The 14,169-nt window shown below is 32.0% G+C and overlaps 1 protein-coding gene across 1 annotated transcript; it reads right to left on the bottom strand.

Moving 5' to 3' along the window:
- Positions 1-3,875: 3,875 nt before the first annotated feature.
- On the bottom strand, positions 3,876-4,970 carry LOC112513209 (metallothionein-like protein 1). Its single transcript, XM_025119403.1, has 3 exons — positions 4,841-4,970; positions 4,674-4,736; positions 3,876-4,221 (listed from the first exon to the last, which is right to left on the bottom strand). Exons 1-3 carry the CDS (start codon positions 4,909-4,911, stop codon positions 4,128-4,130), a joined length of 228 nt encoding a protein of 75 aa, XP_024975171.1. The 5' UTR covers positions 4,912-4,970; the 3' UTR covers positions 3,876-4,127.
- Positions 4,971-14,169: the final 9,199 nt, after the last annotated feature.

The raw sequence follows: 14,169 nt of genomic DNA, 5'->3' as shown, positions 1-14,169 counted from the left end.
GCAGTTTCCACCGCACTTGCATCCGTTTCCACCCTCGACAGCGAAGCTGGTCTCGGTTCCCTCGGCATATCTGCAATTTTGCAATCTCATATCAGCGGTTTTATTAGAATATGTGGAATCCATTTAAATCTATCTTTAAGATGAGCCCTTTTAAAGAAGACATAAAATACTCTCCTAAGGGGATACTCTTTCTATCCATAAACAAAAAGGGGGAAAGATTTCTAGAATTTCCTACTTGTCTACATCGTGGATCCAAGGGGGGAAGACCTATTCAAATGGACGCTAGACGGGCCCAGAGGAGAAGTAGTGTGTCGATTAAGTTCCAAGATATGATAAACCCTGTATGTCTGTCTCTGATATTWTGTTAAGATATGTGGAACCCTTTGAACCTAATCTTAAAAGAACTCTTATAAAGAGAGGAGATTCCGACATATGAAGATGTTTGTTGATCTGTGTGTGTAGGTGATGTAAGACTCCACACATTTATTCATTTCATGGCACGATCTATCTATGCATCAAATTGGAGTAGTAGAGATACGTACGTCATCTGGGGTGCAACACCGTCCACGATCATTGTGGTGGTGGTCGACCTCTCAATGTCGGCTCTGTCCAAAAAACAAATAAAACCCGATTCAGAAATAGAAAATTTCAAGAAATAATTGGAAAAAATAAACAATTTTTTAGAAGAAAAAAGAAAGAAAAAAAAGGTTGAAGAAATTACGAGTTGCAGTTGCAGCTGCTGCCGCATGAGCAGCTTGAGCCACAGTTGCACTTTCCGCTTGAGCAAGACATGATTCGAAGGTTTTGAGGTTAATTTGGTAAATACACAAATGAATTCGTTTAAGCCGGGTGATTTTATTGTGTGATCATGGGGAGTTATTTATAGAGCATTGGAGGGATGATATCCGTACACGTGTATGGTGTTGATAGCATATGCGTATGATTTTTCCTTGAGTTGATGATTATATATTCCGTGGGTCACTTTCGCTCCTTGGTTGAGTTAAATGATTTTATATTTTTTTAAATCTCAAAATACATACGACTCATTACCATTTTAAATTATTTCAAAATAGTTTTTATTTATTTATTTGTAATTATTGATATAATAAAAATCAAATATCTAAAATATGCATTGATTATAAGCAAAAATTAAATTTATAAGCAAATAAATATATGTGATTAGAAGAAAGAACTCTATTATTAAATTTTTTTTAAAAACTTTATCGTCTACTATAAATATCTGATTGTTTCTAAGATTTGTTCATGAAAAAACTATCATATTCACTTGGTGTCTTCGTCTAAAGCGTCTTCCTGTTCGTGAGGTGTTAGATGGTTTAGGGATTGAGCTCCATTCGACGCTCTGCCCTCGGTGTGATTGTAACATGGAATCGATTGACCATTGCTTTGTTAGATGCAAGTAAATTCTCAGTGTTTGGAATCAGATTTTTCGCTGGTGGAATATGATGGGTATCGTCAAATTGGAGAAACATAATAAAGAGTTCTGGCAGGTGGTACTTTCGGTTGCCTTATATACAATATGGCAGTCTCGAAATCAACTCATTTAATTCTTATCCATTGGGTTTTGCGTTCTGGATCTGGTCTTTGTTGTAGGCAGTGTCATGCCATTCTTCAGGGTTTTTTCGTTGTCTTTTGTTTCTTTGCTTTCTTTTGCCGCTTGTGCGGTGCTTTTATTTGTCTCTTGGTTTCTACGTCTTGTAGAATCCGTATACTCTTTTCTTGGATTGATATTATGTTTGTCTTTCAAAAAAACTATTTAAATTGTTTCACAATATGAGACTTTTAAGGTTTGTAATATTTATATGATTTACATTTAAAATCCGACTTAAAAAATTATCAGTGAAACAAATATCGCATTTATTTTAAAACACCAAATACAAATAGAGGATTATGTTACGACCAAAATGGAAATAATTATTAAATATCTGGCATTTAAAACGTAATCTTTTTTTAATTATTGACTTTTAAAAACTTAAAAAATATATATCCTTCTTTTTAATAATTATTTATGTCTCGATTATAAAAAATCAACATGTATTTATATTTAATTACTTAAAAACTAAACACATACGTATCATTAAGTTGTTTAGATTTGATTAAGCCAATTCCAATTGAGGCATATATGGAGAATGGCTCCATCTTTGATTCATGACATTCTCCTAAATAGATTGAAACATATATTTATAACCTTATCTTTTTAAGAGACCCACTTATATAAAAACGTAATCAAAGTCAAACGATTCCTTACGGCAATTGATAACCATGATTTTCGAAATTTACAAGGGAAATAAAAAATTTGAAATCTTGTTTTATGTGTATTTAGTAATTGATATATGACGACTTACTGATTTTTTAATTGGATGTATGATATTCGYCGTCAAGCCAATAAACAATGAAAAAGTTAGATGAAATTGATATTCAAATTATAATGAATAAACTCTCATTATTTCTRTAAATATCTCGTTTAATTGCCTTGTATTAGTTGTAGTAATGAAAATGTTTGTATCTTAAACCTCCTATATATCAATTTTTAACATATTCATACCCACTAGTTAAGATGTAAAATAGTCAAACTTTGTAAATACAAGAAAACTAGCGAGACGGATGATGATGACACCACAATTAAATAGGGGAATGCTAAATGTACCTTTTTCTTGTCAGAATTAAATCAAATCATGCATTTGGAATGTAAAAAATAAGTCTTGATGTTAGTTTGTGTCTGGAGGGAGAGGTGAAATATACTTTAGGCTTTTGTGATCTGTGAAGATGTCATAGGTCTCACCATAAAATTAATGCCGCCAAATTTTCAAGGCAAAAATAATTGAGATGAACTCTAAATCATGGTCGGGTAATTCACCTGGTATGGTTTCAATTGATGTGAAGCATAAGCGATAATCTTTCCTTGTTGCATCAAAACACAACCTAAACCATGATGTGATGCATCAGTATACACCTGAAACCCACTGCTACCAGAAGATAATGCTAAAACTGGTGTCGTTACAAGTCGGTGTTTTAGTTTCTCGATGTTGCAATCYTSAGCCTCACCCCATATGCTTTCATGTAATAATTAGGGGGAAAGYATACGATCTTCGAGAAATTTTTCACAAGCAGTCTGTAATAACCTGCTRAACCAAGAAAACCATGTATCTGGGAAATATGGTCGGTATAGACMATTTAGTGATAGCCTCGAACTTRGCAGAATCAACTCTTACTCYGTCGGCTGATATGATGTGACCTAGAAAGGTCACACTTGTTCCATCYAGAAYTCACATTTTGAGAATTTAGCATACAGTTTCTTTTYCGAAGAACTTCTAGTAMCATAAGCAAATGAATAACGTGCTCCTCTTTTGATTTAGAGYAGATTAGGATATCATCGRAAAATACAATCACGAAATCGTCAAGATCCTCCTTGAGCACTCTATTATGAGGTCCATAAAGATAGATGGGATTACTTCGGTAGTATTTTTCGGTGATATGAATAGGATTAATTCGGTAGTATTTTTTCGATTCATGAATTATTACTGGAAACGAGTCAATTTTTTGGGAGATTGCAACACGCAAARGTTGACTTTTAAGATATCACTGTGATATTCGATTTTCAATTAAAATAACTTGTTGATCTAAAAGTTGTTTGACGATTCACATGTTGATATCTCAGTTTATTATGTTATTTTCATAMGTTCCGGTTTATAGTATAAAACCCGTTCACTGAGTCATAACTTCGCCAAAATTAATAAGTAAGARTGTATTTAACAATATATAGAGGTGCATTTTGAATTTCCCGTTAAATATTAATCTAAATGTTTTTTAATAACAATTTAAAAAAGAGAAAAAACAAAAGGWTAAATGAGGTCAAATTTTCAGGATACAACTTCATTTGAATCAAAGCATTTATAAAGACCCAAACAAGTCAAATTTCATAGCGTTGACATTACATAAACATCAAATTAAATAAGCAACCATGGAAAATCCATTACAAATCCAAATATCACATAATCATACCATAGTTTCCTTTTTTATTTATTACATGAAAACACAACACAAAACGCACTTCATTTCATTTCAAACACGTAGCTTCTTTTGTTTGGATCATTTTTKMCTGTCGTTGCTTAACAGTTGCAAGGATCACACKTGCAGTTTCCACCGCACTTGCATCCGTTTCCACCCTCGACAGCGAAGCTGGTCTCGGTTCCCTCGGCATATCTGCAATTTTGCAATCTCATATCAGTGATTTTATTAGAATATGTGGAATCAATTTAAATCTATCTCTAAGATGAACCTTTTTACAGAACGCATAAAATACTCTTCTAAGGGGATACTCTTTCTATCCATAAACAGGAAGGGGTAGAGATTCCTAGAATTTATAACCCCCAACAAGTCTGCTCAAATGTAGGCTAGATGGGCCCAGAGGAGAAATAGTGTGTCAATTAAGTTCCAAGATATGGTAAACCCTGTATGTCTGTCTCTGATATTTTGTTAAGATATGTGGAACCCTTTGAACCTAATCTTAAAAGAACTATGATAAAGAGAGGAGATTCCGACATATGCAGATGTTTGTTGATCTGTGTGCATAGGTGATGTGAGACTCCAACACATTTATTCATTTCATGGCACGATCTATCTATGCATCAAATTGAAGTAGTAGAGATACGTACGTCATCTGGGGAACAACACCGTCCACGATCATGGTGGTGGTGGTCGACCTCTCAATGTCGGCTCTGTTCAAAAAATAAATAAAACCCGATTTCAAAAAATAGAAATTTCGAGAAATAATTGGAAAAAATAAACAATTTTTTAGAAGAAAATATATAAAAGAAATTACGAGTTGCAGTTGCAGCTGCTGCCGCAGGAGCAGCTTGAGCCACAGTTGCACTTTCCGCTTGAGCAAGACATGATTCGAAGGTTTTGAGGTTAATTTGGTAAATAGACAAATGAATTCTTTTAAGCTGGGTGATTTTATTGTGTGATCATGGGRAGCTATTTATAGAGCATTCAAGGGATTCCAACCGTACACGTGTATGGTTTTGATAGCATATGCGTATGATTTTTCTTTGAGTTGATGATTATATATTCCGTGGGTCACTTTCGCTCCTTGGTTGAGTTAAATGATTTTATATATTTTTAAATCTCAAAATACATACGACTCATTACCATTTTAAGTTATTTCAAAATAGTTTTTATTTATTTATTTGTAAATATTTCATATAATAAAAATCAAATATCTAAAACTTGCATTCATTAATTACTAGAAGATACTCGTGCAATGCAACGAGATATATCTCAATTTTAATATTTTTATATTATTTGTTTCTGTCAATATTATAATACAGTTCTATATGGTTTTGAGAAAATGATAATGTTTTTATGTTTGAATAAAATATAAATTTGAAGATCCGTAAGAACTTGAAAAAAGACATCGATGTTAGAATCAAATTAAGTATTTAAAACTTCTCCTTTTTTGTTTAATTTCTTTAATTTTTTTATTATAATTTAATAATAAAGTAATTTATTTCCGGTTTAATAATATAATTTCTTTTATAAATATAATAATTAAGTATTCTCTTAAAGGTTAATGATTATTTTAATTAATTTTTAGATTTTTTATATTTAAAATTAGATATTTATTTTATATTTTATTATGTTTATCTGTAGTTAGTTATACAAATTCAAAATAAAGCTTTTATAAGTGGTACTTACACACAATTTACTTGAAATTTTGAATTTTAAATAATATACATCAATAAACAGTATTTTATGCATAAAAAATAGTTTTAAGAGTTTTTTTTGGCAAATGCTTTATAATATAGTATAGATAAGCAAAAATTAAATTTATAAACAAAACAATATATGTGATTAAAAGATTAAGGAATATTTAAACACAAAACATGTAAATATTATAATTATATAAATCAATTTTAACCGTCCATCAATCATCATGTATATTTGGTTTTATAATATATTTCGATTGTTTTGAAATTTAAAGCAATGGTCATAATAAAAGAACTCTAGTATTAATGTTAAAAAGAAAACTTTATCGTCTTCTATAAATATCTCGATTGTTTCAAAGATTTGTTCCTGAAAAAACTCTCATATTCAGTTGGTGCCTTCATCTAAAGCGTCCTCCTGATCATGAGGTGTTAGATGGTTTAGGGATTGAGCTCCATTCGACGCTCTGCTCTCGGTGTGATTGTAACATTGAATCGATTGACCATTGCTTCGTTAGATGCAAGTTAATTCTCAATGTTTGGAATCAGATATTTCGCTGGTGGAATATGATGGATATCGTCAAATTGGAGAAACATAACAAAGAGTTCTGGCAGGCGGTACTTTGGCTTGCCTTATATACAATATGGTAGTCTCGAAATCAACTCATGTTTAATTCTTATCCATCGGGTTTTGGGTTTTGGATCTGGTCTTTGTAATATCTATATGATTTACATTTAAAATCCGACTTTAAAAAATAGAGGTGGAGGTTCAAACGAGAATGGCTTCATCTTGATTCCTGACATTCTCGATTATAAAAAATCAACATGTATTTATATTTAATTACTTACAAAATAAACACATACGTATCTTCAAGTTGTTTAGATTTGATTAAACCAATTGAGGCATATATGGAGAATGGCTCCATCTTGATTCCTGTCATTCTCCTAAATAGATTGAAACATATATTTATAACCTTATCTTTTTATGGGACCCACTTATATAAAAGCGTAACCAAAGTCAAACGATCCTTTACGGCAATTGAAAACCTGATTTTTGAAATTTACGAGGGAAATCAAAAATCTGAAATCTTGTTTCATGTGTATTTTAATAACTGATATATGACGACTTACTGATTTTTTTAATTGATGTATGATATTCACCGTCAAGCCAATAAGCAATGAATAAGTTTGATGGAATTGATATTGAACTTCCTATAATGAATGAAGTCTTCTAGCAACATAAAGTACAACAAAGGCAAAAGGGGTTTTCCATCCTTCAATTTGGTTTGGAAAAAGATCATATGTATGTAAAGGGGTTGTTTGATAATTGCTGAATGGTTTGGTACAGAATGATTAAATGGTCAGAATGATTAAGAGGTTCTCATGATATAGTGCAAAATGAAATATAATTGTTTGGTAATTGTGTACAATGAAATTAGGGCTCTTAATGGTTAAGGGAGATCCATGATACAAAATCATTCAGAGGGTTTTAGAACCATTAAGAGGCAGACTTTTTTTGCCAAACAAGATTCACCTCTTCACGATTCAGAGGTTGCCTCTTAATGAAACTATTAAGAGGTAAACAAACAACCCTAAGTCAAATATAACATTAAAAAGTCATTTACCGGTTATATTTTACAGTCTATTTTTATAGATAACTCATATATATTCTGTCAGGTTCTGGCAACCAGTTAAGGATTACAAAAAAGCTAATTCGTTTGTTAAAAACGAGCTATAACATCCACATGATTTCTATTGTTTCATACCCTCTTCAAACGCTGCGTTGTAGGTTCAGGTTTGCTTTCACGACCTTCTCACACCTTCGTCAGATGAAGACTCTTAAAGTTTTCTTTATGATTTTCGATGTCGGATATTTAAGTCACAACCTTTCAGTTATCTTCTTTTTCTTGAATCCAAAAATATCGAACTTACAACTTTTACATAATGGGTTTGTTCGAAAAGTGGTAATTTTAGTTGGGGTGAAAGAGTTAACTTTAAGAAGTTACAAGTATGAATGCATAAGGTACAAGTGGATAAAGCTTGAGAATATATACATCACCATCAAGAAATGCATATAGTTGGTGGGTAGAGCACCTATGGAAGAAAGGTCAATGTGATTCCCCTATCCATCTTATGCTTTCTCAAAGCAAAAGAATGGTGATGGAGGTCTCTCATATTGCTTTCTATAAAGCTTCATTCTATTTATCACCCATTTTCAACCTCCAAATTTATTCTATTTCAATTAAAATAAAGCCTTTTAAAATTAGGTTTTTCTTTGGATGAATTTGTTAAAATGATAACAATAACATGATAATGCCTGATTAGTTTGAGTTTGGCTCCAAAGATCAAAAGTATCTGAAGGTTTCAGGTACAAATCCAAGAAGGAATTAAAACCCCCTTGTGACCATTGAGGTTCAAACACAGTGACTCTGGACTACCTGCAAAGTCGGCTCGCATAGCAAGTTGGATATCCAGGTTAATAAAAAAAACATGGTAATATCTTTAGGTTTATTGAATTTTGATGATATCGTATCTGAACTATTTATAGAAGTGTGTATATGATGTATATGATTCATATATGTTGAAATCAAGTAGGGGGTTATGATTTTATTTTAATTGTTAAATGATTATTGCGTAACTTTGTTTTGGATTTCTTTGTAACGATTTACAAATTGTATTTAACTTAAATCTGTTGAGTGTTTGTTCAAACGGGTTTGTTTAGGGAAACCTCGAGTCAAGACCTAAACCATCCGGTCCTAAGAAAATCATATGAGAAAGACCAGATATATAACAACTTGCTAGGAGGTTCGTTTAAGAGCTCAGTGTCTACAACGAGCCAAATCGCAAAAGTAGTTATAACTTTCATAATATGAGTACCGTCAAACTTGAAGTACCGCTTGTTCAAATGATTAAACCCATATATATATATATATATATATATATATATATATATATATTTGAAGTAATTGATAAAACATTTATTGAAAAAATATCATTTGTTTTATTTCCGAAACATGATGATAGACATTTTGGTTGGAGCGATCCAACTTAATCATAAAATTTAAGAAACATTCAGGTCGACAAAAAGGCAAACACATATGCTTCGATCGTTGGCATAGATAATTTATTGTATCTATATTTTATCTGTATCTAAATATTTAAAAATAAAATAATAAATATTATAATAATTTGATCAAGATTTTAAGAACAATTTCTCTTGTTTTTATCGATTTTATATGTAGTAAAATCATGTGTGTTTAATGTTTATGTTTTGGAGGTTACAATGTTTTCCAAATAAAGTGACGTTTATAATTTGGCAGAGCCAAACCTAATTATTTTTTTCTCGATGTTTGATTCTTTTTGGTTGATCGTTCATTGGTGAACTCCATATTCGAATCGAGTGGTACGTTTAAAAATTACAAAGTTTCCAATACGTTATTGTCATGATTGAAATCATGATAAGAGACTGAAAATGACTTCCAATAAAAGGTTTTACATGGGAAGACGATAAGTTTCTGTCCTAAGAACGACCGATCCTGCCATTAAAAAGTTTGAAATTGTCAACTGATGAATAGCTGACATTACGAGATCAGTTAAGGATTTTACATAACTGGGGCTCGTTATTTGGAAGACGAAAAAACTTAGTTACAAGGTTTTAACGTCTACAATGGATTCCTAAAGGCGTTTAGTTTGATGGAATTTTTCACGAGATTTGGATTTCATGGAAGGATTCATAGTTGGAAGGATTTGGAATCCTTAGTGTGTTTGGTTTGTAAGATCTGGAATTAAATTATTAATTTATAAAAAATTATAAAAATAATTAAATCACATTTTTATTAATTGATTATTACAAAACGAATGACTTTAACATATTTTAAAACATTAATGCAAACAAATCATATGAAATACCAACAACCCCTATGCGATTTCTAAATTCAATGTTTGTGGGATTTCATTGAATTCCCGATATTTCAATTCCGGAATTTTTTTTGAACCAAACGTGGGATAATCCCACCAAAACCCGTAAACCAAACGGACCATCAAAGTGTTCTCGAGGTATTATCAAAGAAAAAACCCCCTGGTACTTTCATTACCGATCGAGGTCTATCAACACACGCTATTTCTACCTAGAGACCAATAATTCAATTAAATCAGGGAGGCTAACATCTGTATTTTTTGCATCAAGAGTTTACTTCTGGATTTCTGTTTAAAAAAGCTATTTATATGTTTTATCAACACCACCACCAGTGTGTATGGTGTCATCGATATTGATTTCGACACTGTATAGGTAAGGTCACCAATGCCTTAAAATTACCCGGATACAACCGACGCTCGATCTCCACTGCCTATCATATCCCCCATCAAACACTACCTTACAAAGCCAACAACTTCTTTGTAAATTCACCAGTCATTCCATAAATTTTAGAGATTTTTTAACATAAATTATATTATTATAATATTCTCTAATTTATCATCATGATACATTTTTTTAGATAAAAAAAATAACTCAATCTCATTGGTGGAATTAAATTAAATAAAATAAATCTTCTCTCTCCCACCATCAAGTTTTAGACAATTCTCTATATTTAGAGTTTTCTCCATGATTTTCTATTTTTTTTTATTAATCTAGATATCCAACCCGCAATGCGAGCCACCTAATCCCAAGGCGACCACCTGCTTTACAGATAGCCCGAAGTCACCGCATTTGAACCTCCGTGGCCACAAGTCGATTTTTATTCCTCCTTAGATTTGAACATGAGACCTTCTGGTACTTTTGACATTTGGAGTCAAACTCAAACCAATCAGGCACTACCCTTGTGGTTATGATTCTATTTTAAAGAACATGATAATAAAACTATTGTATCATTTTAGAAACAAAAACTCTTGTTATATTTTAAAGAAGCTATCGGGAATACTCTAAACGATTGAAAATCCGAGCCTATGGTTCTAAATCCCCAAATGAAGCATGGTTCTCCCTTAAGAAAATAAAGCCTCAAAAAAGCTTATTTGTTGTCATAATCCGATGGGCCAACCCATTTTGTTATTGGGCCGAACCACTTTTATGATCCATCTCTCTCTGGCAACAGCAACACTACTATTTTATTTATTTATTTTGTTAAACATATTTTCAGAATTGGGCTTCTTATTTCACATCTATCTTTTGGTTTAACTTTTTATTTTTATATTTTATTTATAAAATAAATTATAAGGTGAACATAGAAGTGAAGATTGGCAATTTGACCTTATTGTCCTTACATATGGTCATTGTAACCACTCAACCAAGATGAACGGATTCAAGATTTTTATTAAGCGGATGCATCTATTAAGTTGGATTGAAAATCTATAAAGTCGTTTGATTTGTATTTAGCTAAATCTCACCGTTTTTTAGAGATCTTTTTAAGTTTTTTTTGGTTGATTTCGATAGTTTTTTCAGTTTTTTTTGTTGATTTCGAGAGATTTTTTTTGTTGATATTCATTGTGTTTTTTAAAATCCTGGAGCATCCCTCAAAATTTAGTGGGTTGCACCTTTCATACCCCCAAAAAATCTACTTTTGAAAATAAGTTGAAAATGTAGGAGTTTGAATGGAAAATGTGGGGTATTGTTGGGTATTAGACTAATATATAGTTCCACATAGGAAAACCTTTGTAGGTTTATAAGGCTTTGTTTGTTTTTTCATTTTCAGCTCTTAATTATTACTCATTTCTGATTCGGTCAGACGTTTTGTAATTCAGACTATTTTTTTTTTTTCAGAGTCTCTTATCACTTTATAGGGTATGAATAAATAAGAGGTAAACTAATATTTAATTTATCTTATTTTCTCTTTGATTCTCTTTGACTATTGCTTTTTTCTCTACCAAGGACGTTACCGTCTTTTCATCAACCATGTGAAATGGAAGCCCTCACCTTCTCTCTCTATATATATTTTAATTTTTATGATATTCAAATTTATTTTTATTCAAAAATTAAAATATTTTCTTTTTCTCAAACCATATAAAACCGTATTATATCGATAGAGAAAAAAAATAAAACATTAAAATTGAGATATATCTTGTTGCATTGCACGAATAATCTTTTAGTATATACTAGAAGAGTACAAGTGCAATACAACGAGATACATCTCGATTTTAATATTCTATTTTATTTTTTTGTCTATGTTGATGTTATAATACGATTTTATGTGTTTTTAAGAAAACAATAATGGTTTTATTTTTGAATAAAATATAAATTTGAAAAAAAAATATCAATGTTAATATCAAATCAACTATTTAAAAAATCTCATTTTTTTATATAATTTCTTTAATTTTTTATTATAATTTAATTTAAGTTTAATAATGAAATAATTTATTTTTGGTTTAATAATATAAAATTTTATAAAGATAATAATTAAGTATTCTGTTATAACTCAATTATTATCCTGATTATATTTTAGATCTTTTATATTTAAAATGAGATGTTTATCATGTATTTGATTATGTATATCTACAGTTAGTTACACCAATTCAGATATGGAACTTTAATTAGTTGTACTTACGCACAATCTACTTGTAATCTTGAGTTTTAAGTAATATGCATTAATAAACAGTACTTTATATATAAAAAATGGATTTTAAGAGTTTTTGTCAAATGCTTTATAATATAGTATAGATAACAAATACACATTACACAAAGATTCCATCTCCTGGTTCTCATAGGAGACTCGTCAGTCGTCCCCAAGGCCCAAGCCACCACTTCATCCACCGCTCTACTTCTCTGGTAAACCACCTCCCTCCCTCCTTCGTCCTCATCCATCTAAAACCTACGACCACCTCGTTCCCGGCGGAGATGCCACCCCCAACCACTCACCTCATCTACTGTTTTACTTATTCGGTGACAACTTCACTGTCCCTTAGCCCCCTGTCTCTAAAACCCACACTGGCCTCCTTCGCATCATCTTTAGGCTCTAGCCAAGATTGAAACCTTTTCTCCTTCATCCCCTCCCACCGGCCAACACACACAGAAACACCCCCAACCCCTGACGACTCATACCCACTCTCATCCACAACCAACCGAGGCATAAGCCACAGTCGGACCTTTATGGTCTACATGAACAAAAAATGTAATTATCTGTAGTTAATTTCTCCAACCTATAAAACTTTAAAAAACACACAAAAAGTTAAACCCACCTGTTTGTTTGTTGTTCTGTGTTGTGTTGTGTTGTGTGTGTGTGTGTGTTAGTGTGAGAAAAAGTGAGTTGGGTTCAATATCTCACTGTTAACACATTAAAAACAGATAGAGAGAAGGGGGGAGTTGCAGGTGAGGGATGGGTCTCGTTGGGGATGATGAGGGTTGTGGAACTCCGATGAAGCTTCACCTATCCAATACCAAGTTACAGAACCATTAGTGACACAATGCCCTCCATTTCTTGCTTCTATACATATACTTAGACGTAAAGGGTTTCATTGGAGGGAGGAGACAAAGGTGTTCGACCAAGGCTTGGTTAGACTGGGGGTGAGTGTTTCATGGAGACGATGATAACCTCTAGGTATTGTGTTTGCGCGTGTGTCGTGCGTACACACACACACATATACACACATTAGGTTGGACCCGTGTGTTACTCGGGGTATTTTAAATGAGAAAAATAAGTTGAGACTTTTCCTCAGGTTTAAAAGAAAACTTTGAATATTAACTTTAAAACACAAGAATTCAAAGTTCTATTGTTAGGCTGGAAAATAATTCTGGACTTAACTCTGAATAAGAGGAATTTAGAGTTGTTTTCCAAGTCTCGAAAGTATCTATGAGCATTACTCTGAATAACAAGAATTCTGACTTCTTATAACCACTAGGTATTGTGTTTGTGCGCACGTGCGTGCGCGCATGCACACACACACACAAGCGCGTGTGTGTATATATATATATGTTATTTTGAGAAGTGGTAAGTATTTAAGAAATAAGGTAAGTGATTATAGTCTTTCATACGGTCAAGATCGGATTGACTAGTCCAAATTTGTGGCTATGCGAAAAATAAAAGGAGTAATTTTGTAACCTTAACAAATAAGTGGCAAACAAGTTCATATGTGAACCTAAGTGATTCACATATGAACTATTTTAATTGATTCTGATATAAACTAATTAATTGATTCACGTATGAACCTTTGTGATTCACATATGAACTAATTAATTGATTCACATATGAACGTGTTAGTGCATATACGAATCAGTTATATAGTTCACTTTTGAACTAATTAATGGGTTCACATATGAACATATAATTTATATGTGAATCACGTGTTCACATATGAACATGTGTGCTACCTGTTTGTAAAAATTATGAAACTACTTCATCATCCGCATAATGCATGGAATTATTCGGTGCTTCACGGTCAACGCCGCAAATGTTGACCAGATGAAGGGCTAAGATCACATCTTTACTTATGAAATATTTACCACTTCTCAAATGAATCTCCC

This window comes from Cynara cardunculus, assembly GCF_001531365.2.
Source record: "Cynara cardunculus var. scolymus isolate 2C chromosome LG 5, CcrdV1, whole genome shotgun sequence".
NCBI lineage: Eukaryota > Viridiplantae > Streptophyta > Magnoliopsida > Asterales > Asteraceae > Cynara > Cynara cardunculus.
Note: the sequence above shows the minus strand (reverse complement) of the source record. Positions and strands in the feature narration are given on the sequence as shown.